The following is a 27375-nucleotide window of genomic DNA, read 5'->3' as shown; positions in this document are numbered from 1 at the left end:
TAAGTGGGATTTGAATACCTGCCTGGGTTCTCTCAGGTCCTCCTTCCTCTAGGGTTACCACACTTTACATATGATGTGTCCAAGTTTCACACAGTTTTCTGTGTAAAGTCTATTCTCAGTCTTTTTTATTCCTGTATAATCAACATTTTGTAAGAATCAACATACTATTTTTTCTTTTAAAATACTGATAAGCTTTACAATAGTATTATATAGAAAGACTGGATAAAAGAACTATTTACTTATGAATTCTAAGTTCTTTTTGTAGTTTCGTTTAGCTTAGCTTCTAGTAGCAAGTTCTTGTGCTTTAGGTTTTGAGGATAGGCAGTGACTAAAATTGAGGGTCGAGGACTGCAATAGAACGGATGAACCGCACTTCTCCAGATTAACTTTGCTTTTGAAAAATTCTGTTCCAAGAGTAGATCCTTTTACTAGCTTTTGTATTATGTAAAAGGGGTGAGGGGCTAAATCCCAGCTACATTCCAAATTGTTTGTAAGACGCTTTGATTGAAAACCATGCTTGTGCCCTTGGAGTACAGGCAATAACCATTACCTGTGAAGGAGCAGGTCAGGGGCCTCTGCTGCCTGTGTGTCTGCACTTAACGTGGACCTGGCAAAGCACAGGGTTTCCTTTCACGCGATGGAATCAGTGGAAAGCTTTGCAGTCTGACACCAAGTGGTTGTTAGGTAGGCTTCTCACTTCAGTTTCTGTTCTTTTGACATTCTGATCTGCTTCAGTACAGGGATCAGTTTCTTTATTCTAGGGACTTATTAGGTATATTTGTTACCTGATCTGGAAACCGCTTTAGTTAACTAAATAGTTAGTGTGGTTTACCCCTGCTCACTCGCTGTAAGGAAAGGATATTTAGACAAGGTTAGTTAACCAAGCCGGCAAACCCAAGCATGAAATCCTCAAACTCAGCCTCCTTGACAGTGAAGTCCTACTTCCTTCTTCTCTTGGAGAGCAGACAAATGCTGAGAGAGGAATAAGCTAGCTGTCCATTTGTCTGATGCAATACTTGAACTCGGCATGCTTAAGAATTTATAAAGGCAAAGGAAACCCTTTTGTTTGCCAAAAGCGCACATTGTAGAATTTGTGTTGGTTGTTTGATATCAGGTCACGTAGCATAAAGGGGACAAAAGCTAGAGAGAGCACATTGTGCTAGGTGGAACAGGGAGAGAGGAAATGGAAGGAGGACCCCTCCCAACGTGTTCAAGTAATTCGAAATATGGCAAAAAAAAAAAAAAGAAGACTTTAGAAACCTAACCCAAATGGCTCATTTTGATTGTACAGTACTTCTCACAGGCAACCCTTCGTGGTTGGTGGTGGGTTTATTCTCACAGCCTCTTTTCCAAGTATTTTTCTCCTATGGCAGAAGAGTCGTGCAGCTTTCTTCTGTTCTGTTATTTCTTCCTGCTGCATCAGTTGTACTAGCGAGGGCCATTCTCTCCCCCCCCCCCCGAGCTTTCCTTCATATTCTAAAGCCAGCTTTTGCTCTCTTTAAGCATTGTGTCTAGCTTCACTTTATTGCTGGTTTGTGCATTCTGGGCAAGAAAATAGGACTTTCCCTCAAGGGTCATTCCGTACTTCAGAGTTATGTTCACAACTGCTCTCAGATGGCGAGACTCGCCGGACTCACAACAAAGAGGAAGCAAGAGGTGCTTGGTGGCCATCCTGGACACAAGGAGCCCCTGAAGCAAAGGTTCCTAGATGGCAGCCCCAGGTGTTTGCTTTGTCACCTGTGGCTACACTGTTTTTCCTCCACACCTCCTTGTGTGAGTTGGTACAAACTGCCGTGCTCTTTGGTCACTGTGCTTATTTTCCAGTCTTCAACAGCTTCTAAAAAGGTGTAGAATTTAGTCCCCCCCCCAAAACCTGGGAGTCGTAGAAGTTCACCAAGCCCTGGGGAAGACATAGTTGGGGTCCACAGACATTAAGGAGCTGCCATCTTTGGTAATGGCGCATGGCATTTGTCTGAGGAGTGACTCCAGAGTGTAGAGGTTTGCCTCGCAAGCCCTGTGCAGAGCCAGAGAGTGTTCTGAAAGTGGGAGGGGTCTGGGCAGTTTGCCCACAGAGAATTACTGTTTCATGAGTAGGGCTTGTGTTGCGTTACACTAGTTGAGCTCCCCTGAAGGATCCCTATCTCCCTGGAAGAGCTGCTGCCCTGGAGCTAGCACCCTAGCAGCCCTCCAGCTTGGCGTCCTGTGGGCGCTCTTTGCTGTGTAATGCTGAATAGAGAGTTGCATCTGTTCCAGGATACAGGCATGCCGTGAGTTTCAGGCCTTTTACTTTTCTGTCTATTGACAATTCACCATTGTTTTGGAGGTGGGGTGTCATATCGTGGTATCTGAATTCCACGTGAACCAGTTACCAGTTAAATCAGGCTCGTTAGCATATCCGTCACTCCAGTTATTGTTCATTACACAAACACTGTGCACCATGTCTGAGTCTAGCATTTTTTTTTTTTTTTGTCATGGCCTGTGTTAGTAAAACAGTAATAAAAATGACAGAGTAGTTCTCCATGTCACATCCTGTGGCTGGTCAGGGCTGTGTCGTTGCAGCTTGCCCCAGGTTAATCCCTTGAGTCAACAGTCAGGGACATTCAGTGCTGCACTTGAAATATTTTTAACATGTGGTATTTAGGATGTTTAGAATGTCAAAGGATCCTTTGTCATGATCTTCTCCTTTGTGTGTTCAAAAGATGTTGTAAAGGGACTCTAATAAAGTGCTCTGAAGAGAAAGAACTCGGTTTCAAGGAGGAAAATTACACCACACACTTTAATGGTATATCAGTCAAATAACCTTTGAGAAATTCAAGAGAACAGCGTGTTGTTCATTTTTAGTTGTTTTTCCATGAAGAAGAGAATGTGTTTGACGCTCCCTCAGGGAGCTACACCTTTCTCTATAATCGTGTTTTTCACATTTTATGTACGAATGTAAATGATCGAAGAGATAGCGTAACCTGTTCATATTTGTCGTGGAATATATTAAATTCGGTTTCTATGGCAACGACTTTTAATTGGCAAATCCTATTCTGCTGGTTCTCTCAAGCCTGTTTTTCTTGGATACACTGGATTGTCAGAGATGTTTCACATGGTACAAGTTGGAGTTGACAGAGTTCTCTGGCAGGAAGCATGTTCATGGGCCAGGGTTTATTTTTTATTAAATAATTATTCATACTATGATTGCATGGTTGGTTGCTGTGGCGATTATGTTTCTATCTCAGCCTTGCTCTGTGTCATGAAGCCAGTGAAGATTGGTATTTTTTTTGACACTTTAGGCTTACAAGTATGTGACAGCCTTTCTTACCTGAAAATAATAAATAAATAGCATTTGAACCTCCTCCCTCCCTCCCTGCTGAAATCCATGAAAGCAGCATTTCAGGTGTTTCAAACAATTTACTGATGGTTTTTAGTTCCTCTTAGTCATTACTGTAGTAGTATATGCTAGACTGATTTATGACAAATACAATTTTGGGTGTTCATCTTACACTCTGTCTTTTGAATCAATGTGGTGCAGAATGTTGAAGCAGGTATTTGGTAAGTTGGATTTAGCTACTGCAGTGTTACAAAAATAGATTAAGTAAACAGACACAGCAGGCCAATGCAGCTTGGATTCAGAATCCTCCGGAGACTTAGTAGAACTTTAATAGGCTATAGTTCTAGAGAAAACTATGAATATCTAGGGTGATTTTAAAATTATATAATGAAGGAGGAGCTGTTTTGCAGCAAAAAAAATTGAGTGATATGTCCTAAAATTATTTCAAGGAGGTTTATCTGAAAGCCTCTCCTTTTCAGCTATTACTGTCTATTGTGGACTTCCTTATTTATTTTTTTGCCTTTGCTATTTTTATACCCCTGCAGTAGCGTAACCCTGCACCAAGCACAAGGCAGCATTACACTTGGTGTTGAATGTAAAATTGCTATTAAACGAAAGCTAACAAAGCAAATCCTTGGAAAGAGGGAAGCTCTGCATTAAAGATTTGCGCTGTTTAAAGTTGTAATATCAAAATTAGAATGCAAAAGGATAAAGTAACCAGTTCCACCTTCAAAAGACGTGACTGTGTTCAGTGAAGAATCTGAGTGCTTGTCGTCACTCACTCTCCCTTCTGCCACTGCAGAGGTTCTGGAAATGTGTTCCTTTCTTAAGATTTTTTTTCCATGTCCTTTTTAGATTTGTTCCTTTTATCAGATGTCGTGGAAAACTTATATAACTGATTAGTTCAATCTTACCTCAATCATGTTTCATCATATATTTCTAATCAATATGCTTCCTGATTAATTATGACACCAGTAGCCTAATAATTATACATATTTAGAAAATAAATAACTAATGTGTGTATAGGTAGCCACATTTTATGATTGATTTGACTTATGCATTTATTTTCAGTAGTCTAAGAATATAAGAGGTGTTGTCATGTAATAAAGTGCTAAGTCATCTTTAAAAACTATCCTCCAGAGGAGTACAGAAAGTAATGGAGATGAGGTGACCTCTAACTCCTGCAGAGTGAACCCTTCTCAGAGCCACGGACCCTGAACATTATTCTCTGATCAGTATGAGTCTGTTAGACTGTTCATATTCTTGTAATTTAGCTTTCTGGTATTTAAATATTAAAAAACAATACCAAAGAATTGTGATACACAACTGTCTTGGTGCTTGCGATGAAATTTAAATCATATTCTCTGATTGGCCTCATACACCTTGTTGGCTGTCAACCTCAGCATGCCTTTGTTGACTGTTCAAGTAAATAGTAACCCTGATGAAGTGTGTATTTGTCCATTTGGTAATTTTTAGAGATCTGTGGAACACACTACATCAGATTGTCAGGATTCTTCTCATACCCATGCTGTGCAAACGGTACTTGAGAAACTAGTACAGAAAAGGTAGCTTGTAGACTTTAAATCTTTGGCTTTTTAACCCTAAGCAACCCAGCCTAATAGTTGAGAGCAGCAATGCAGCCAGTTGCTTTCTGTCTTCTCCAGCAGCTCCCAGGCTGAGAGGAGTTCTTTTGGTTTTGGAAGTGTCAGATTTCCTGTTGTTACCTCTTCATCTAAGTCAGTCTGACTTTGAGCATTACTACCTACATACATACACTGTGGGGAAGGGGTAGGAAAGAATAGGAAAGGCAGTGTCTCCAGTGGACCAGATTATAGCTCCAGATACAGCAGCTGCACATTCAGAATCTTTATTGATGGGTTTTTCGGGTTACCTGTGAAGTACATATGCTGAACCAAATTATTAAAGAGTTTTCTTCGTTGTGCTACAAGCTCTAGATGAAGGGCAAAGAATGAACGTGAGCAGGCAGTGGGTTTCAGAGTTGCTGGAAACAGGAATGTGGGATAAAATATATGGTAGCCTAATTTAATTGCTTTCATGTTTTCCCAAGTTGATATGAAACATACTTTTCATACTTTTAAATTTTGCATGGGGCTCAGTCTCCACACATGACAATTCTTCTCAGTACATACATACCACATGCATGTATGTGCATATATATTAGCTCACTCTTAACATATAAGTATTTAGGGTGAGATCATGTTTTTGGAAATGAAATTTTTTTTTTTTTTTTTGTAATAGGAAAGCATATCCAGGCCTCAGTGACTCCATTCCAGATTGGAGTCCTTCATGCAGGGAGAGAGTTCTGGGCCAGGGCCAGGATATCCCTGTCTAGATCTCTCCGGAGTAGAATAGAAACCAGTACTTTGTATAATTCCAGTTGAGACAAAACAGCACAAGGGTCTTTGAAGTGACCTGAGACTGGAAAATCCACCTTAACAAATGAAGATAGAGCTGCCCCAACAACGGCCACATTCTCATCATGGTTTTCTCCAGGTGCTGGACACTGAAGCAAGGGTTCCCTACAGCTATTCACTTAAAAGTCCCCCTTGCCACCTTACTGGGAGATAGTATAGTTATTACCCTTTTACTGATGAAGAATTTGAGGCCCAGAGGATTAAGTGATAAGCACAGAGTCACAGGTTGGAGAGGTCAAGATTAATCTTGGAATCTGTGTGCCTGTTTTTGCTTCTTTGAACTTCACTGTTCAGCTTTATCCTCATCTCAGTTTTAAGGAAACTTCCATTGTAATACGTCACAGCAAAGATGAAGAATGACATGTTTAAAGAATGTCTTCATGGCAGTATATGCTCTGTAACTGTTTCAGGTTTCTTCAGTCTTTGAAGCTACCATTAAATCCCTGCCTTTCTCCTTCCTTTCCTGTTCCTCCAGCCTCTCATACCAATAAACTCTCCTTCCTTCAACTTTACCATTTGTGTTACAACACTTGGTTGTTTGGACTTTGGAGTATCATCTTGAGAGCAATAACTTGTCTTCCTGCTCCAGAAGACTAGGAGAGCTGACCACTTTTGAGGACTTATTCTCTGCCATTAGCTCTTATCAGATACTGTTTTGTCTTACAGCATATTGATAGTAAGTGCCAGGCATCATCGCCATGATAGTTTCCAAACGAAAACCTTTACACACTTCAGGGTGTTACAGAATGTATGTGAAAGCTGAAAAAACAAATTGACCAACAGAGTGCTGACATCCTCTTTGGAAGCATTGAGAAATAGCAGCATACAGTTGCCTGAGGCAGGCAGGGTATGTCTGTCCATTCCCGCCCCCCACCCAGTGGGCTCAGAGCAAAGCACATGTTGTAAATTCTGAGGAATCCATTCCAGTTCTATTTTGGTAGGCAAAGCAAAGTTAGAGAATTTATGATGAAGTATTGTTGGTCTCTACCGTCATCTCAATGAATTGCAGACTTAAGCTTCTTTTACTGTGCATAGGTTACAAATACAGGGAGAATCATTGAGTCCTTTAATTTTGTTTTAAAAAATTTACCTGTTCTCAATGGAGATAGTTGAAATTTATACACAGCAGAGTTGGCAAAGTGACTTCACTTTACAGTGTCAGTCCCAAGGAAACTCTACTCCCCCAAATTCTGGTACCCATTCTTCTCTTCCAAAGAAACCATTTCCTTATCACTTTCAGAAGGAGATAATGACTATCTGTGGTATCTGTTAGCATAGCAAAAGTGCTGCTCTCCAGGATCTCTCTGGGTCTACCACTACCTGTGGCTCTTGTCAGCTCTTCTCATCCCACCCTTCAGCTCACAGGCTTCCCCCTCCCAGCTTCGAGGTTCCTCCTGACCCTACTATTTCAGCTATTCTCCCTCTCTCTTTGTTGTCCTCTCTTGGCCTCCTCTCCCGTGCCCTTCTCTTGGTCTCCTTTGCCCACACTCTCTTCATCTTCTCTCATTTTCCACGCTTCTGTCTCATGGCCACATCCAATCTGCTGGCCTTGTTAAATCTACTACTTTCTCTCCCTGCCGTGGACACTTCAAGATGCCTGTGACTGAACCCTACCCCATATCTATAATAAAAATCTTTCCCACAACCATACCTTGGAGTGGTCATGTCCTCAATTTAAACATTTAGTGTCTAAACCCTCAGTTTATACATCTGGTGTTAAAACCTCCTGGTAGGGTATAAATGAACCCCTTTCAAGGGGCCCGGCCTCTTTTAAGCAAACTAAGCTGCTGATTTGACTCTCCTAAGGTGTGTATGGATCATTTCTTTCTGATGGCTTCTGCCCCCTCCATATTTGACTCCAAATTCTAGATTCTACCCCTTCACCTGCTCCTTCCCTCTACTTGCTGTGCTCCTTCACTGAGATTTGGAGTATCTCTTCATCTGCCTGGCTCCTAGAGCACATTTCACCCTCCTGGTGCCCTTCACAAGGAAAAGCTCTGGCTCTCCCTCTACCTCATTCTCTCCTCTTACGCTGGGTTAAGTATCACCTCAGAACTGCCTGCTTTGTCTCTCTTGGCTTGGTAGAGCCCACTATGACTATTACAGCCACAATTTCACCCTCCTCAGACCCCATCATATGGAAAAGGGGTGCCTCTTCTCCGTGATTTGGGACATTTCTTTCTGATAAGTCTCTCTGTCCACTTGGAGATGATCCACATTCACGTTGTTGTCACCAGGACCTTTTTTTCTCTTATCTGTGTCCGTTTCTCCCTCCCCATACATTCTCAGCTCCCTCCGGAAGCTTCCTCTTCTTCCCCCTAGGAGCTGCCTGATCTCTGTCCCCCTCCTTGGCTCCCTATAGCCTGCCACTTCTTCCTTAGACCTGCATGATATTGGAATCCTTTCTGGGGCAGAGTTCCTGTTTGTAACCCTTGTTTCTTCTATCTGTCAGATTCCTCCTGGAACTTATTGGAACCTTCTCTGGTGGTAGAGTTCCTGTTTTTAACCCTTTCTCTTTTCCTCCTTGGACCAAGAGATTGTATTAAGTCTTAATATCTGATTGCAAAAGGCCTGGCCTCAGTACAGTTCAATGGTCACAAAATGGCACGCTTGATTTCCAAATTATCACATATTCAACAACTTCCACCACCACACAAGCCAATGACCTCTGAAAGTTTCTTTTTCCTATGCCTTTTTTTTTACTTTCCACTCTTGAAAATCTTTTGTCTCTATGTATTTTCTTTCTGCACTCAATATAAATCTCTGAAAGCTATTATGTAGACTCTATCTCAGGATTTGTAAATTTATTGGATGTGACTTAAAAATCTATAAAATCTGTAATTAAAAAGTTAGTTTAAAACTTGCAACAAAAAGCTGATAGTTAAAATCTCTACCTAGGTAACCTTAATTTTCTATATCATGATATATATGTCATTGAGATTCAACTCATGTTTATAGAAAAATAGATCTGCTACAGCATACGATAAATGTAACTTGGATCCAACATTTTTTTTTAGTAAGAAAGATGTTTTCTAAATAGCAGCCATGTTGTTGCCTCCATCTTGCTTCTGACCTTGTCAGGATGGAAGCAACCATGTGGCTGGCAGCCATCTTCAGTAAGGTTAAAAGAGAGTCCATACCTTGTAACTTCACCACCGCGTTAATTAAAATGACCATGTGGTATAAGCCAACTAAGACAGCAGTAAAACAAACACTTCTTAGACCTACTGAGCCCCCTGCTTATTGCATCTCCCTTTTAGACTAAAGAGCCAACAGCAAGTCTCCAAGATCTTTTGGATTAGATGGATCTTTGTATGATAATGGAGCGAGTTGAAATTTATGCAGGGCAGGAGGAGCAAACTGACTGTGCTTTACTGAGGGACCTGAAGATGAGCCTTCACTGTTCTTTCACTAATGCCCTGACTTGGGGCTTGGGGGGGAGGGAGGGAGGGGGAGGGAGGGAGGGAGGGAGGGGGAGGAGAGTGCACCTGTATGTTTTAGTGTTTATTGCTGTGTGCCTTATCTTTTGAAATAAAATATCATGCATCTTTTTGAGACACTTTTTGCAAAGTTTCAGAGTAAAATGTTAATGGGATACAAAGTTCAACCACATGAGCCTTTTGTACATATTTATATTTTATCTCATGTACTGCTTGAAAACTAAAAAGAAAAAAAGAAAAAAGAAAAGAAAAGAAATAAGTGGAATTCTTTTGAAAGCCTGTATACTTATTCTACTTCTGCCTCTGAATAAACAACCACCCCAGAATTTGTGCCTTTGCAAAGCACAAAAGGAGAACAACACGCCCAGTGTCACTCATTAGTTTTTCAATAAAAAATGTCTGATTTAACTTTTTCTTAACCACTTTCTATTTTAGTACTCCCTGGCAAATTACGTAAGAACCATAATTGGGCGAGCTGCACTCTCTGGGCAGGGAAATCACTTGGAAGAAGGCAGATACGTTACAAAAGCAGCGGCTCGGAACAGCTCAGTGTTCTGCCAGTACTATGGTGTTCCGATGAAAGGCAGATACTCCAGGGTGCTATAGTAATGTGAGGAAAGCTTCCATAAGGCACAAACATATTCCCGAGGGAAACAACATACGAGGGCTCCACACTTCTGGTTTGGACTTTTTAGATCATATTTCAGAAGTAACTGACTACAGTTCTCTCTTTGTGGGATATATTATGAATGACTTTGACGTTTTGATTTGTGCAGGTTCAGGCCAGTTGCATTATTCAGCACAGGATAATCCTGGTAATTCTTAAATTAGCAATTTGAGACTTTTCTGGTGTGTACAGTGTCTGGATGGCTTTCAGGAGCTCCCTTGCTCCTCCTCACTTGATTAGTTTAGGCAGCTGTTTTGCCTTAGGTTGTTAGATAGTAAATAACCAACCAAACTACTATTAGCTCTTGGGTTTGTTTAATGAGTACAGTCTTTCTATGCCCTTAGGCCATCTCACCTGGCCTGTGTTCTGACATCCAAACTGGCAGCTGCAAAGACACCAAGCTAAGGTCTATTCTTTGCTTACATTTGGGCCCCTTACTGCCCCTTGAGCTATGCCTACATCCTTTCCTTAACTCTCTGACCTAGCTTCCTTGAGCAAACCCTGCTCACCTGATCGGTTTAGCCGCCGTCAGCTGACACTCCTGAATGTTTCCACCCAATCTGTGGTATAGTTCTTATTTCTGTCTTACTTACGGCGGGCGCCTGGCTGTTTGGATTCCATCCTGGGAAATGACTATGTTAAAAGACAATATGGTGGTTCAGTGGTCCAGTGACGTATACCTTTAATTCCAGCACTTGCAAGGCAGAGGCAGGTGAATCTCTATGAGTTCGAGGCCAGCTTGGTCTACAGAACGAGTTCCCGAGTTCCAGGACAGCCAGGGACACACAGAGAAGCCCTGATTTGAATGCCCCTCTTCCAAGAAAGAAAGAAAGAAAGAAAGAAAGAAAGAAAGAAAGAAAGAAAGAAAGAAAGAAAGAAAGAGAGAGAGAGAGAAAGAAAACTACGGTAGCAGAATGAGTATCAGACCAACATTTGAGAACTTAACTCTTAACTGTGTTAGCAACATCTGATTTGGGGCGAGTCATTTATCCTCTCTTACTCCTGTTTTTTCTTTCTGTGATGACGTGGACTGTGAAGAGCCATGGTTCACACCTTCTCTGGGTCTGCTACAGTAAAAGGATGAGCGTGTGAACCTGATAAGCAGGCTCACTGCTGAAATATACCAGGCACTGTTACAACTAGAAGGACTCTTAACAAAGACTTAAAAGTTCTTGGAGGAGGTGGCATTTAACCTGGGTCTTTAACTCCACTGACAAGTTTATCCAAGAAATGGCAGGGATGGGTGGGTGGAGAGCGGTTTGTATCTGGGTAAGCATGGATACAGACTTATCTTGTGCAAGGGCTTAAACATGGTTTAGCGTGACCTGTACACAGTATGTGTGCATGTGCTGTGTTACCAGTCAGATACACATCTAGTTTTCTAAATTATTTTATGGACTCAATATATTCATAGTGAATTTTGGAAGCAAATAATATAGTATGGGAATATGCATTTTCTGTCAATATAATAGCGCAATAGCATTTTACATGAAAATAAGTAGTAAAAATAAACTATAATCAAAAGATTATAGGTTGTCGAAGTCCCTACCTAGTCTTAAAAGAACTTCGCAGGTGAAGGGAAGCAAGGTTTGCTAGGTTCCCGTGATGTGGAGAGTAAGCCAGGACAATGACTCGGGTCTAGTCATTTCCATTTATTGAGTCCCAGCCACAGCTGAAGTTTGTAGACATTCCTTAATTTAATGTCCACATCATCCTTTGGTTTCTCTGATCATCATTTTCATGGAGGAGGAAGTTGCATTCAGGGTAGAACTTCTAGTAGAGTCAAAGGTGAGACTTGAGCGGAAATTGTTCTGCCAAGCAAGCTGGCACTCTCACTTTCTCATACCAACTCTGGGAGCCATGGGGCTCTAAGGTTGTAGTGGGTCGGAACACTCCATTGAATGGCTGTGGGTCCTGCCTGCAGGCTCGGGGAGCTATGCCTGGCCAGCAGTGTTAACCATGAAATGGAACATATGGTAGGAAATTAGAGCAGAAAGCAACTCTACTCAAAGGAAAAGGGGCGACAGGATGAGAGTCAGTGGAGATGCTGGGGGAGATACAGAAAAGCAGTTGAGCCTGTCTTTTTGAGCGAAATGTCCTTTCTGAGTGGACCCACCAAGAGGCTATGTTTCCGATGCCTTGTTCTCAGACTCTGCAAGCTGGTGAACTCTGAAAATAAATTTTTAGTATTTGTAAGCAACTCAACTTATGATGTTTTGTTGTAGTTCAGATAGTAAATACTATAAGATTAAGAGGTATTAAAATAAAACAAGTTCCATTAACAGGTCCTTTCTGGAATATAGTCAGGGACTCAGTATTTTAGTCTCCTTTGCCCGACATAGGCTGTGGATACATGAACTATGAGGCATAGTAAGCCCCCTTCTGGAAAACATTCACCAGGGGAGGAAGATGGGTAAACAATACACAGATGAGGAGAGAGTTTTACTCTAAGGAAAATAAAAAGAATTCTTCCTATGAAGTCCACCTGGTGCAGTAACCTGTAGGAATGGCAGGTAACGCTCCTCAAGGCATGCTACCCTGCACATGGCGCACCAGTCTGGGTATGTTGGTAACTAGGCGAGAAGCATCACATGACATCTCTCTGCGCCTCTTCTCTTGCCTTCGCATTTGGCTTATTATGAAAGCAGTGTTGCTGTGTCTGCACTCGCCAGGCACCACAGCTCCCTCCGTGCCATCCTAATCACTTGAAATACGCTCCGCAGCTTCGGGATCTGTTTCAAGCGTAGACCCTGGGATGACTAAACTTTTCTGGGATTGCATGCTCACAGGGTGATTTCACTGTCAAGCTCATCTCTAGTGGTTTTCTAAATTTCTTTGGTTTGTCCTTGCTTTTATTACTTGCTGGTATGGAGCCAATCTCCCCAGACACCAAAGATGTAAAATGTGTCCTCATAGTGTCTTATTCCTCAAGATAAACTCCAGGGAATGTTTTTGAGTGTTGCTTTAGATATTTGGGGGGCTTCTCTGGGAAGCCAGTGGGAGACTTGGGGTGAGAGACTTGCAGAGAGCAGGAGAGAGATGGGCTCATGTAACTTGTGTCCTGATGATACCACTTTTCGCTTCAAGATCTTTTCCACCCTGATTGCTTTTGCTGCTGCTGCCAGCACCCAGTGGAGCTGTGTCCTGGGCTCATGAAACAATTTTTTTTCTTCTCACTATAGCCTCAAGTCTGAGAGAGGTGATAACTGTGCACAATTTTAGTGGATCGTCATGGGGATGGGAAGAGGGTTTTCCCCCCATAAGAACCGAAGAACCAGTGTAATTGAGCACACTTTGTTAAGGTACAGAGTTGGCCTGTTAGGAAGAGATGCTGGTAAACCGGTGCTGAGCACTCCGATCAGCTCACCCTTCCTACCTTCTGTGTCATTTGCACAAACAATAACCTTTAAAGCTAGACTTGAGCAGCATTTTTGAGCACAGAAAGTGTCAATGTATTTTAAATTAGGGAATCATGTCGGGTTATGGACCTCCACTGAAATATTAGGGGGAAAAGAATCCCATATTTGGCAAAGTTATGATGTACTTAAAGCCTGAAGAGGAGTGTAGGGAAGTAATTTTAGTAAAAAACAAACAAATGTGAAAAAGACAACAGACTGTTGTCCATTTTAGTGTAAGAAATTTTTTAATCACCAATTCTATACACTAGGTATATTATCATAGCTAGTAGATTTTGAAGATTTATAATAAAAATATTAATATTACATGGTGAAAATATACAGCATAGATATTTTAAAAGTTTTCATGACAATGATGAGTATCAGTTCAGTATGTAAAAACAAGATTAATTTTTATATATTTGTAGGCATTTTAGGATCTAACAGGAATAATTGTAGTATTTTTGTTATATAAATGTAAGTGGACTTTATCAAAATGTTACCACTTTGATTTTCTTTAGTTTTTTTATATCCATGAATAAAAACCATGCCCCTTAGATAGCACCAAATGTATCTCTCTCTCTCTCTCTCTCTCTCTCTATATATATATATATATATATATATATACATACATACATATATACATACATATATACACATACATATATATATATATATATATACATATACCTTTTATATAATTTCAGATGTATGCAAATCAATGAAGTCCATGAAATGTATGTATAATTCACTCAGTCTTGACACTTTACATTTCTTGTTGAAATGAATGTGTGGAGCATTACTCTGACTTCCCTGCACTCAACTATTGGTGCTGTGGAAGGGCCAAACGTGACAGACAAACTGAAATGTAGAAGCACATCTCATTATTCCATTATAGTTTGGAACACTATGTGGATTAACTTCCAGAGTTAGTAGCTTACATCTTGGGGCATTTTTTTTTCCTTTACGGAACTCAAGAAAGATTAAAACCCTTCGTTTAGTTTTGACCTGTTCTTGATAGAGCCATTTGTGGTTTTATTGTGAGATGAGCATGGGTAATGTACTTGGTAGGAATGTGTGTCCTAGCACAGTGTCTAGGAATACCAGCTCAGCCAGTAGACTGGGGTCTGCTGGGTTCAGTGGTGTATATATGTGCAGTCCGCATACACCATGTGTGCTCCAGCAAGTATAAAAGAAACTGTAAAATAACTGCGATGCAGGGGCATTAAGTGATCAACATTTATTATGTGCTTAGCATAGTGCTTAACACAGGAGCATCATGTAAGCGTTATTATTCCTTTATTGTGATGCCTTTTGGTTTTAAATCAATGTTTTAAGGAGGGGAAGCTAAAAGATGGAAGTTTTGTTTATACGTGGTCCAGGAGGTAGCATGTGTCTGCAAACAGCTATGCTACTAAGTCTTCTAAAAGATGGTTGTGAGCATCGTGCGTGTATTTCACCTAAGTTTACCCCCCTTTTATCTGTGCCACATTATAATCCACCTAGTTACGGCACAGGGATGAGTTGTGTACTGTTTGTGAGGTACTTTCTGTTCTGCGGCTGGAGAACATGTCCTACGAACACCACCAAAGATTATTATGTAAACATTGGTCTTTTAGATTATTAGCTGGCTTGATTTGAAACCCATAAAGTGGCACAAGTGTTTCAGCCATAGTTTAGAAGTCTGAAGAGTTTCTATGCTGAAAAATAACTGAAGCAATTGAAAAGAATAATATAAATGTAGTGATCTGCCATTTCCAGTTTTATGCTGCTGTTAAAAAAAAAAAGCAGCCAGCACATGTTGGACCGTTTAATGGCACTGACACCTATCAAATGTCACTGGACTTCACAAGGTCAGAGAGACTCCACTTTGGTTCAGAGGTGCAGACTGAATCCATCTTGGGAGCCCACGAGGACTGTGGAACCAGGAACATCCATGGTGCTAGAAAAGCCTCCATGTCATTAATGTCTGTAGCATAGGGTCCACAGAGACCTATGACACAGAGAGGCAAAACTGTTCCTTTGTGTTCCATGCCATCAGAGGCAGCTCTAAATAGGTCTGAATTTCTGACGACGACTGTACAGGTGCCACCGGCTCTCACTGTTGCGTGTGTGTATGATCTCTCACGAACAAAAGCTGCTGGAGGGAGACCTGATATTTTGGTCACAAGAATGTCTTTGATTTGCTGCCTTTTCCCCTTCTCCCCTACCCCTCCGGCAGCCAACCCAAAGCTCCTGCATTCAGAACACTGAGCAGAGGTATAGAGTTTCACTCCTGTCATTTCCAGGATGATTAATGCAGTTGCGCAAGGCGAGCCTCCGAGCACTCTGGGAAAGCCACAGTATCCCACTGAGGTAGAGTGCCGCGATACTGCGTCAGCAAGGAGGGTATTTTGGGATATTGTAAATGTCACTATTGGTTTTAATATACAAGAATCTTCATCATCAAACCGTAGGAATGTTCTACAAGACAGCGTCTAGAACCACTATTGAGTTCTGAAAATGACTCTTTAAATAACTAAAACTCTGACCTAGTTAGATATTGTTGAGGAGGGAGTTTAGTGTATAGTAAATGGAGCCAGTGTTCTTTCAAGTAATGATAAATTATAAAGTCAACAGGCTGTGTGGGATGCGTGTAATAAGAGCTTTTCAGGGTGCCAGAAAAGAGGAACGCCTAAATTCCCAGCGCTTTCTGTTTTGGCTGGATACATATTCCGTATCTATGATAAACTAATTGTAAGAAATTAGGGCATAATGGGTTTCTTACTAGCCTCTGGTAAAAATCTTAACTTTTAGACTTTTTAAAAATAGAAACGTGAAAGAAAAATAGATAAATATTGAAACTCACTTTCTCATAAATTACAAGTTTTTAAAATTTGCAGCTGTAGTAGTTGATTAAATTAGAAGGAATAACTGGTCAACCACCTGCTCCTTTTCTTTGAATTTCTGAGTACAAACTTAGTTCTTTATGTTTGAGAAAATTTCCAGATTAACTTCCTCCATTTCAAATGGTGAAATATTTAAGGTACATATAGCTAATTTTAGATTATCACATATATATATATATATATATATATATATATATATATATATAGCCATACAGAATTGACAGACTGAAATCTTCATTCCAGGGTGTGTTTGTAAATGATCTTAAGGCTAGAACTAAGAATATGAAGCCACAGGACTAGAACCCTGATTAACAGGGTCAGTGTCTTTATAACAAGAAATACCACAGAGCTCATAGTAGTAGTGTCTCTGTCTCCTTCCCTCCCTGTCTCTTCCCCTCTTCGTCCATTGTTCCCTTGCCCCCCCCCTCTCCGTCCTCCTCTTTCCATACGCACTGAGAGAGGCGATATGAATCCAAAGACAAGGTGCCCATGAAGAGAGTTCTGATTGAAAACTGGATAGGATGCACCTTCATCTTAAATTTTTAGCTTCTAAAACTGAAAAAAAAATAATGTTTGTTTCAATGACTGTAGTAGTTTTGTTATGGTGTCCCTAGTAGACCAATAGAGTGCCCATTCTATTTCACTGGTTATAAAGCAGTGGTTGTTTCCCAACTGGTGATCATCCCATTGACAGCCACTGCTTGTTCCTGCCTGGGCATGATACTGTTACAGGGAGCTGGTGTAGCCAATCGCCATTTATATATGGCCCTCGTTGCCAATAATGCTGAGGTTGGAAAACATAGAACGTCTTTTTAGGGTGCAGGTTCTCTTGCAAACCAATATAAACCCTCCATGGAAGCAAGTATGTTTTAAGAAATACTAATTTATAAACTACAGTACAGTCTATTTTAGCTGCATCATTTTTTTTCTCTAAACTTGCAAAATCCCATAAAATGATTCCTAGCATTAATTGAATGCACAACCATCTTTTAAAAAAACAAATGGAAGGATTTATATATTAGTGTTGGAATGTTTGGACTAAATACAGTTTTCTTAAAGTAAATCATATAGACTGATTTTAAATTTTCTACCACTAAAACTAGAAATTAAAATTGTAATATATGTTAGGGGCTGGAGCAATGTCTCCATAGTTAAGAACACTTCTGTTCTTGCAGAGGGTCCAGGTTCAATTCTCAGTACCTTCATGATTACTCAAAATCACTTGTAACTCCAATTCCAGGGGATCTGATGCCCAATTTGGGTCTCCATGTCCCCAGGCACACAGAGTGCATATTTGTACATGTAGGCAAACAAAATAAATATTAAACTATGTTAATGTATGTTAATGTCACATAATATATTATGAATAGCATAGAAGAATAACTAGACAATGAGGTCAGTTCACAAGAAAACATTTCATGGAAGTGAGAAATCTTAGTGACCCGTGCCATTAATAATCTTATTTTGGGAAAATATGTACTGGGGCGGGGGAGAACTGGCAAGAAGTTTCAGTAGGCAGCTACTTGCTTTCACAGTCAGATTTCTGGCCAAGATCTATGCAATAAATATCTCCAGAAAATGCTTCAAAAACAGTCTCTGTCTCTGATTTCACAAAGGAAATACTGGTTTTGTTTTAACCGTTGAAATAAACGATTCTAATTTGAGGAGCCTTACTATAAACTCGGTGTTGCCAAAGGAAGCTGGAGAAGACCTGTGAGGTGTATGTAATTTGTTCATTGCCTCCCTGTTCTAGTGTCTGCCCAGATCTGACTGGGTAATTCCGTCCTACCCGTCCTTAGTATTTGGCACCAAGACAGTCCATCTTTTTAGACTCTGACTACATAATCATAGGAATCCTATTTTATTTCAAGTTAATGAAAAACAATCAAAATGTAATTTTGACCTTTTTTGTATTATTAAATTACTATACCTTCTAACTAAAGTGCTGTTTTATTTTTCATCATTTAGCAGGCTTTTAAAATAAATATTAGAAATCACTCAGGCACAGCATTTGCATGTTTCTGAATTCCCATCTCTTGGTTTAACGTTTTATCCTTTCTGTCCTGTTGGTTGCCTGACACTCACCATAGTCCCCATCTTCTCTCTTTGTGGACATGAATCATGATTCCCATCCATTTACTTTGTGAATTCACTATGTTTACATACCCATACAATTATTTTTAAATCTGTCGTACGGAGTTGTAAGGTTGAAGAGTGAACCAGGCATTTGTTCTGAGGACTAAACACTTTGCTCAAACAAAATTTCACTTCTTTTCATCACAAAGTTGATTATAATTTTTCAAGCTAAATGAGCTTGTCCTTAAATTCAGATGGAATGAATTTTAATATCATAACTGGCAAGTTTGATGTTCTCAGTCACCATTGTTGATTTCATTCAGTTTAATGGTGATTTGAAAGTAAGACTGCCCTGGAATCAACAAATGCAAAACACAAACATCCCACACTAACAAATGAGTTAGAATGGAGTTTTTCTTTGGGTGATGGTTAAGAAAGCACAGCCTCTTCATTATTGATGACTGGATTCCGTGCCTGTTTTATTTCCAGGACTTTTTTAAAGAGGTAGTGCTTGAGTAAACCACTTTGTTCTTACTTGAAGGTTTTAAGGAAAGTGGGGACAATATTCAGAGTTATTGATGGCGCAGTATCAAGTTATGTAGAAAGCCGGCCTGAGCTCTTCTCAGCTTCCCTTATCACAGAGGCACAGTGCCTGCTGTGGTTATTCTGACAAGAAGACATGCCCACACAGAGTTCACCTATTCCACGAACTCACCCAACCGAATAACAAAGCCGCTGTTTAAGGCAATCTTTGGACAGTTACAACATAAGTGCAAGTGCACGTGTCTGTGAAGCCAGATGCAAATACACACCAAGGGCAGCAAGGCACGCATGAGGACCTGAGTTCGAATCATCAGCACTGCATGAAAAGCTGGCCAAGGCTGTGTTTACCTGGAATCCCAATGCTGGGAGGGAGCAAAGGAGAATGCTCAGCTACCTGGCCAGCCTGTCTAGCCGGTCGGTGTCCTCCAGATTCAGTGAGAGACACTGTCTCAAGGGATAAAGAACAATTAGTGTGAAGACTGGGCACCTGCTCATGCATGCACGCATACACACACACACACCACAAGCACACCACATGCACATATGACACATATGCACATACACACCTGCACACACACATGCACACCACATGCACATATATAACACACACACACGTCTGTTTTTATGTTATTAAATTCTAGGAACCCAATTTAATATGTGCTGAGGTGACGTCTAAATGATTGAGAAGAGTAACTCCTACTTGAATCTCCAGATGTGAGCTTTATAGGCTATACAAATTTGATGTTAGACTTGTTGAGTGTGTTATCTTTTTCTACATTTTAGGGTGCCAAATACAAATGCAAGGGATGTATGCATAGATCTCCTGACCTCCCAAATCACCTTACAAACTGCCTGCTTCGTGTGTGTGTTTGTGTGTGTGTGTGTGTGTGTGTGTGTATTTAAAGGCTTGTGACGAATATAAATTATTTTCTGGTCTCTGAATAAAAGGATTCTGTCAGCATAGCTCAGAATAAAGACTTGGTATTAAATTTGGTTTGTATTTCATAACATTGATTAGCACTAGGATATACTGCTGTTAGCTATGCCTAAATTCTCAAAGGAAGTTATACTGCTAAGTTTTGTTTTCTTAGACATCTAGGTGATGCTCTAGCATGGGATGTTTGTTCTAACTTATTCCTGATCTTTTTATTTGTGGAACTTTAGTCATTCAGTAGTATAGTCAACACCCAACCTATTTTAAATCCCCTAAAAATCAAAGTTTATGAAATATCCCTTGTGTGGGGTACTGTTAATTATTCTGTGCATATCGAAGCAAATTCCCATGACTTTGCACAAGACGTCTTCTGTAGTATCTTCTGTTATGCCAGAACCATTGAAGTGCTTATGCAAATTCACATTGCTGGACCCAACTTGTGGTCACAGGCACTAGAGATAAGCCTCCCTCATGCTCTAACCCCAGTTAGCATGTTGGTTTGCCATCTTGAACTTGGGTGGATGCCTTACTTCAAACTAGTATTTCTCTGTCTGGATTGAATAGGCATCTTCTCAAGTCTCCCCAGGACACGTCACAGGACAGAGAAGACGAGTAGGAATGTCCTCTTTAAAACATACCCACAGCTTTTGGAAAGTTAAGGACCAAAACAATAACATTAAGCAACAGGTAAGAAGTGTAGTCAGGTGGTGCCTCTTCCCCAGATTAGTTATCGTAAGCACAGAAAGGAAGCCATGTGCCTGTCTGCACTTCTAAATTTCAAGACGGATGGACCTGCAGAATCGCTCAGCAGGTAGAGGTGCTTGCTGCCAAGCCTGGCAACCAAGGTTTCATCCCAGAATTTATGTGATGGAAGGACAGAAGTGGCTCCCACAGTGGCTCTTCAGGCTCTATGAGCATGCTGGGGCACATCATCCATATTAGTTTAAAACTTTGAAAGGACGCACTGATGCAGAACTTGTAACCAGGACATAAACTTCCTTTCCATGATTTCAGTTAAGACTGTGTTCATAGGTAGAAGGGCTGGCTTGGTGATGCGTGGTCAGGGAAGGCACCAGAAAGGAGCACCAAGACAAGCAACTGTTAGTATCTACAAGTTCAAGGTCGGGCTTTGTTTGTGCTATTTATGGGAATAAATACAGAAACTGACCAGTGAACTGACTGCACCTGAGTCATCTGGGTAGACACGACCTTCTTTCTATACTTCAGTACAGTTTCAGCAAATAAGAAGAGGTGGAGACACTGGGAGCCAGAGTCCTGTTTTGTATACAATTCTGTGAACCTATCAAGAGCCATAACTACCAGATAATGTAAAAAGTCACCTCCTGGAAGTATTGTGTTTTGCTCCCGCTTGATATGGCATTAGGTTGTGTGGTGTTGATGTGTTTCTAAGCATGCTGTGCTGAATAGAGAGCTCAAGAATTAAAAGACTTAATGTTTCAGGCTATTTGCCCAGCTAATGACTGTAGCAACTAGGGTTCGGGCATTGGATATATAAATTGAGGATATGACCGCTCCAAGATAGGTTGAAGGGGAGATTTTTACTGTAGATATGAGGGAGGGTACAGCCAGAAGCATCTGGGAGGGTCCAGAGCAGGGAGAGAAAGTAGTAGATTTAACATGGCCAGCAGACTGGACTTGGCCATAGTGGGGATAGGGAGTGAGAGAGGATGACTGACCAGGAGACAGGGAAAAGTGGTAAGAGAGGAGGCTGAGAGAGGAAGACAAGAAAAATGAGACAAAGGAGCAGGAACAAAGAGGGTGCCTAACCAAAATGGCAGGGTTATATGGGAATAAGAAGCTGAGGAAGGGAAGCCCATGGGCTTGGGAGGTTCAGGATAGGGGCTGAGAGAAGCCACAGTGAGAGCCTTCTTTCGGTATGCAGATAGGTGGCCATGTGTCCCTTCTGACAGTGCTGAAGATTGGCTCTTTTGGTAGAGGGAAATAGGGACCAGGGTTTGGAGGAGTGGAATTTCCTTTGGACCTGAGAAAGACGAAGGAAGCTATAGACTGTACACAGCCTTAAACTCTCAGTATAGAGACTTGTCCTAAAAACTCTTAAAGGAGAAAAACCTAAATAGAGTATTTGACTTACAATTGTGGCATAAGCATTAGTTTTCAGAGTTAATTTATGCAAAGTAAAGCTAAACCGAATTTACTTTTCTATAGATTAAAAAAGGGTAAAGAAGGTTGATAGCTTAATCTTTGTGATATCTTCTGAACAAACAAGGAGTTCTGATGAGATGCACTGATACATTGTCAAAGTAGTTGTTAAGATGTATTTGTCAATATGGTTAAAGCATTTCCCACAATATAGCATATTATAGTCTTTAATAAATGCTTCTAATGAATCATGCCAGGGTAAATGCATACTTATAGTTATTAAGCTTTGGTGATTTATTCTTTTTTTTTCTATTGTCAGTTCTTTGCAGGATGAGCATCTCTGCCTCTGATTGTTTTCATAGTTTGGGGTCAGGGGACAGTGTTATCTTTGAAGGGCAGAAGGCTCATTTTTCACAAGTATTTGATTATCTGTAAATCTCCATTGCTGTGAGAAAATGGTAGTTCTCCTGTCAGCCATAAAATCCCTAATGCGTGGGATTTGTAAAAGTTCAGTAGCAGTTTTCATTTGATTTGTTATGGGGTTCATTTGGCGGCGTTTCCTGAAGAAACAGTGTTCTGTGTTCTCTAGGCTAATTTGCTCGAATTCAGTATACATAAAATAACAATGATAAGCCTGCATGAGTCTCCATGATTTTATGATACTGAGGAAGAAGACCTTGTGGCCAGCATTCAGAACTTTTTAGTTGATAGTCACTGCTCTAGATTTAACTATAGATTGTAATTATAGAGTTTTAAAATGGAAATAGTAACACTAACATTGTGTTGAAGGAACTTCCTTCAGCTTTTGAACTTCTCAAATGTCTTAAGTTCTCATTTTGATAATACGTTTGTGGTTGGATTTATTACTTTTTCATAGTGTGTAATAAAATGGCGTGAATGATAACTTTTATGAAAAACTCATAGCTATAGATGACTTATTTGCGTATCATTTCTACGGTTCACTAGTTTTCACAATGGTGCTTTGCTTCTTTCATCTTTCAGGGTCGTTGCTCCAGGGAGAACTGCAAATATCTCCACCCACCCCCACACTTAAAAACGCAGTTGGAGATTAATGGACGAAATAACTTGATTCAGCAGAAGAACATGGCCATGTTGGCCCAGCAGATGCAGCTAGCCAATGCCATGATGCCTGGTGCCCCGTTACAGCCCGTGGTGAGCACACTTTCATCCCCATCCCTGTCTGTGTGGCCAAGTGCTCCATGTCTGTGTGGAAGCAGTGACTGTATGTGAACACAGGCAGCAGTGACCACTTTCACCCTGTGAAGTTACTTAGCTTCCTGCCAAAGGTCTTTGGCAACTTAAAGGCTGGCATTGCTTCCCCTAACTCTCTTTTCAAAATTAATCATTTAACTTGCAAGTGTTAACCTGGTATTTGTTAAAATAGTCATCAAAGTCAGTTTAGGTAGATATATTCTATATTGCCTTTAAAGGTAATAATGATGTTTTATTTAAAAACAAAAAGGAAGATAGACATATAATATTTGTTGGTTTTGAGGCTCTTTCTCTCTTTCTTCCCTCCTTGAAGAGAATCCCTGTCATTTTTCTTTCTCCAAAAAGAGACTTTGTGAAAACCTTAACTTGAAATTACTTTTTATTCACAAAGGCTAGGCAATTTTTCACCATGGTGAGTCATAACCACAGGCTTGGAAGCCTTCTCCAAAGAGAACTAATCCAAGACAGAACTCCAAGGGCCTTTGAAAATAGCTAGATTTGATACGCTACGAGTGATCATAGATATTTAATATTTTCCTAGCCGTGTGCATGGGTAACTTGCTTATGAATACGCATTCTTATTTAAATGTTTAGATTGTTGATGTGCATGTGGTAAATGAATTTAATAATCTTATTTATGTCGTAGTTATTGTTTGTTTGAAATGGTGTTTATGTTAATTATTGTACAGAAATTCTAAATTACTTATGTATGTGATGAAATTTGTAGTGATCAGAATATGTCTGACAGTAATTTATCACTAACGTATTATTAACTTATTATAAGGTCATGAAAACAAGTTTTTCTAGTTTGTTAATTGTAGCATGCGTGCTAACTGATTTTTTTTCCTAATACATTTTAACACCTGAACTCAATGTAATTATTATTCTCTCTTAGAACTTAATGCAACAGTCATTCCAAAAAAGAGGGGGGGATTGCATTTCGAGGTGGGAGGGATCCCCATATTACACCGGCAGTGATACCAATTATCAGTACTGTACAGTCGAGGTGAGAGAATATTATAATTAATTCTCTATCATTTTAATCTGATTTTTATTTTATTACATTATTGGGGGCTCAGTTAAAATGTGATATCTTTATTTTTATGACATCTCCTAATTTTATATGTCTGTATGGTGATAGCATAAATATTTTCAATTTGTTAAAATGTTTTGTATTATCAATCATTCTTTCTTCCAGAAAATATAGGACAAAAAAAATCTTTCTTGAGCTTGGTCCTCATGTATGGTTTCAAAGATCTGGGGCAGTTTCTGCTTTAGGGTATAAGGTTGCTTCTGACTGATATGAGGTCTTTTTTTCCACTTAAACTTGTAAATCAAATTTACTGTTGTTCTGTGTTCTCTGTGACCCAGAACACCGCTGAGATGGGCAAGCATTGGTCTGGGATGGAAGAGACTATGCCTACCATGGCCCTGAGATGCTTTCTGTGATGTCTCAGGCCATGTCCTGACCTTGTCCTTAAGACTTACTCTCATGGCTGACCCAAGGTCATATATGTTTAGCTCTGGGACAAACTCCAAAGACCTTTATTCTCTGAAATGCTAGTGACATATGTGTTTACATAGTCACTAAACCATAGATTTCTGAAACCATCAGATTTATGGTGCCTTTGTTAGAAAATTTTCTGCTTAGATAAAGTAATTATCTGTATTAGTTATGAGCATGGGCCTTATGTTAATTTCCCCTCACATCATCATATTTCAATGGAAATTACCCTTTGCAAAGGTATTATGAAACCATAGATGAAAAGTCTCTGTTTAGGATGGTGTTATTATAATAAGTATTGAAATCATTTTAATTATTCAAACCTAAAGCGTTTTTACTATGATGACTGTAGAGAAGACTTTAATACAGGAAATTTGCCTTCAAGACCCTACTGAGACTGTTTGATCCCCTTCATGGTCAGATTGTTTTGATGGGGATAATGATACAGAAATAAATGGGATGGCCATAACCAACTGCTTTCTGCAATTTTAATTTTGGCTACCTATAGAATACAACCAGGCTAGAGCTGCCCTGTCACTAACACAGACTGTGGCTCTGAACACACACTGAAGTGTCTGTCTGAGGATGTATGGTCACAAGATCAGGCAGTGGCGGTGTGAAAGTGGAAATTCTGTGAGCAGAGCCCTGGCATCGGAGCATTAGGGTACCAAAAGCCTATGAGGAGAGACAAAGATTGCAATCAAGGAGAAGAAGACAATGTTCTAGTTCTCGGTGCTCAATGAATTAAGCCCCAAACGTAGTACGAGGAAAAAGGAGGGGAGAGAATTTATAGGAGACTTTTCTGCTTTCATTAGATTGTCATGCCGTACGTCAATTAAATAACATTTTAGAGACAAATATGATAGTTGGAAGGCATCTAGTGCATGGAGCACTTCCTTATATATCATTCTCACACCTTTCCTGGGAGGTAGATAATAGTATCTCAGGGCTAGAGATTGAGGCCCAGAGGCTCAGAGAGGTTGCCTGCGCTGCTCAGGTTGCCCAGCTCGTCAATAGCAAAGTCAGGATGTTAACCAAGTTTTGTCAGATGCAAAATTCATGTGGTAAAAGCATCCAGGGGACAGACTATCTTGCTACTCTGGATTTCTGATTGACTGAGCTCTTTGCTGTTCAACATGGAGATAGAACATTAAATACATTATCAAGACAGCCTTTATAATTGTATAAACATCATTCCCATTTTACACGACTACTAAAAAATGGGGTTGATTATTATAAGAAGTATAGTTTTTTTGTGTGCCTAATTCCTTGAAAGTTTACACAATGAATTGTAGTCTTTGGGGCCTTAACTCTACTTGGCGTTAAATTTCCTAATAAATGTTAATCATTTTAATTCTTTTATAATATATGATCTTTGAAGATAAATGAGATTATAGCACTTAGTTTCCAAAAGAAAAAGAAAAGCAAAAAGGAAAAACCTTCCGTGTTCCTTCATAAGTGCTACATCATGGCTGGAGGTTGGGATGTAATGAGAAATTGGCATACAGTCTAGCTGACCCTGAACAACCTGGAGGCAGCACCTAGTATATGTCTTAGGCCCTAGGATCAGCTCCAAGCTCTCTGCACTGCAGAGAGATCTCTGTAAATCAGTGGGTGCCGAGACCTGGACATGAACCCTGGAGTTCCATTAATGTTCCCTCACCCGCTTTCCTTGGGACCTGGGTTAACACTAACTCTGCACAGTTTCAGGAAGCAGCTGTCTCTCAGGTCCACACCAGCACCTTGAGACACATAGCCTGTGTAGAGATCCCCAGACATTCAATGACTCTGACATGTATGTGAGTAATTCAGAGTTTTCAAATTCAGCTCATGTCTCCAGTGGCGTTGCTCCTCTTGTCCCCTTGACTTTGCCACCCTTTCATGTTCCTAGTGTTGCTTAGCAGTGTGGTGCAGAATGCTTTGAAGACATCATTTGTCACACTGCCAGGAACACCTTGAAATCGCCAGTTTTCTGTGCTTTACTGTCTTGCTTACCCACCGTCATGACAGGAGATAAGGCCAGTTCATCCTATAGTGTCTCTAGAAAAAAAAAATGCTTCTTCATCAGTTACATTGATATAGTCATCAGTCCAGCTGTGCACCCGTGAGTCTGTGAATTCTCAAGCAGCCTGAGATCAGGACCTGAACACTGAGAACTGACCTGTGTTCATTTGAAACCTTTTTACTGAAAGAGTCTCAGACGAGACTGCACTATTCAAAAATTTTTTTTTTTCAGTAAAACTGGATCAAGGGATACAGCGAAGCAGATAAAGCAAGCATCCCTCTTTCTCCTCCCATTCTCCTCCCAGTCAGGGAGCAGAGGCCACAACAGCCTTTGTTTTACTCAAGTCACATGCTACGTTCTTAGACAAAGACTTGAATGTGAATTTATGGATAATTCTTGTTAGCTTTGACCACTGTCTACATTCAAATCAATTGCCCACCAAGACTAGCTCTGTCTCTGGCTACAAAATGGTGCTTCCCTAAAATAGTTGCCTACATGAAGGCTTTCCTGAAACTATTTTAGGAGAGCTTGGTTTTTCACTGCTTGCAAGTTTGACTGAAGCATACACAAGTACACATGTACATATTCTACTAAGCATACACTGATACACATATAAATGTTTTGCTGAGCATACATAGGGACCCATTCTATTGAGCATGCACAGGTACACGTGCACATTCTAGAAAAATATAACTTGTAAAATTGCTGTTTCATAATCTCAGAATAATAAATTTTGTATTATTATATATGACCCTTTCATTGTTTTAAAATGAACAACCCTGTGTTGCTTGCAGTGGTACAGAATAATAATTATAATA

The 27375-nt window shown here is 40.2% G+C and overlaps 1 protein-coding gene across 18 annotated transcripts in view; it reads left to right on the top strand.

Moving 5' to 3' along the window:
• Positions 1–27375, top strand: part of Mbnl1 (muscleblind like splicing regulator 1) — a 169859-nt gene that overhangs the window by 113757 nt on the left and 28727 nt on the right. For all 18 annotated transcript variants that reach the window (XM_038347442.1, XM_038347447.1, XM_038347438.1 and 15 more), the window contains one exon: positions 22818–22988. In XM_038347442.1, the coding sequence (XP_038203370.1) occupies positions 22920–22988 (69 nt within the window). In that variant the 5' untranslated portion in view covers positions 22818–22919. The remainder of the gene's footprint in view (positions 1–22817; positions 22989–27375) is intronic.

The sequence above is a fragment of the Arvicola amphibius genome, chromosome 11 (genome assembly GCF_903992535.2).
Source record: "Arvicola amphibius chromosome 11, mArvAmp1.2, whole genome shotgun sequence".
In the NCBI taxonomy this organism is placed as follows: Eukaryota; Metazoa; Chordata; class Mammalia; order Rodentia; family Cricetidae; genus Arvicola; species Arvicola amphibius.
Note: the sequence above shows the minus strand (reverse complement) of the source record. Positions and strands in the feature narration are given on the sequence as shown.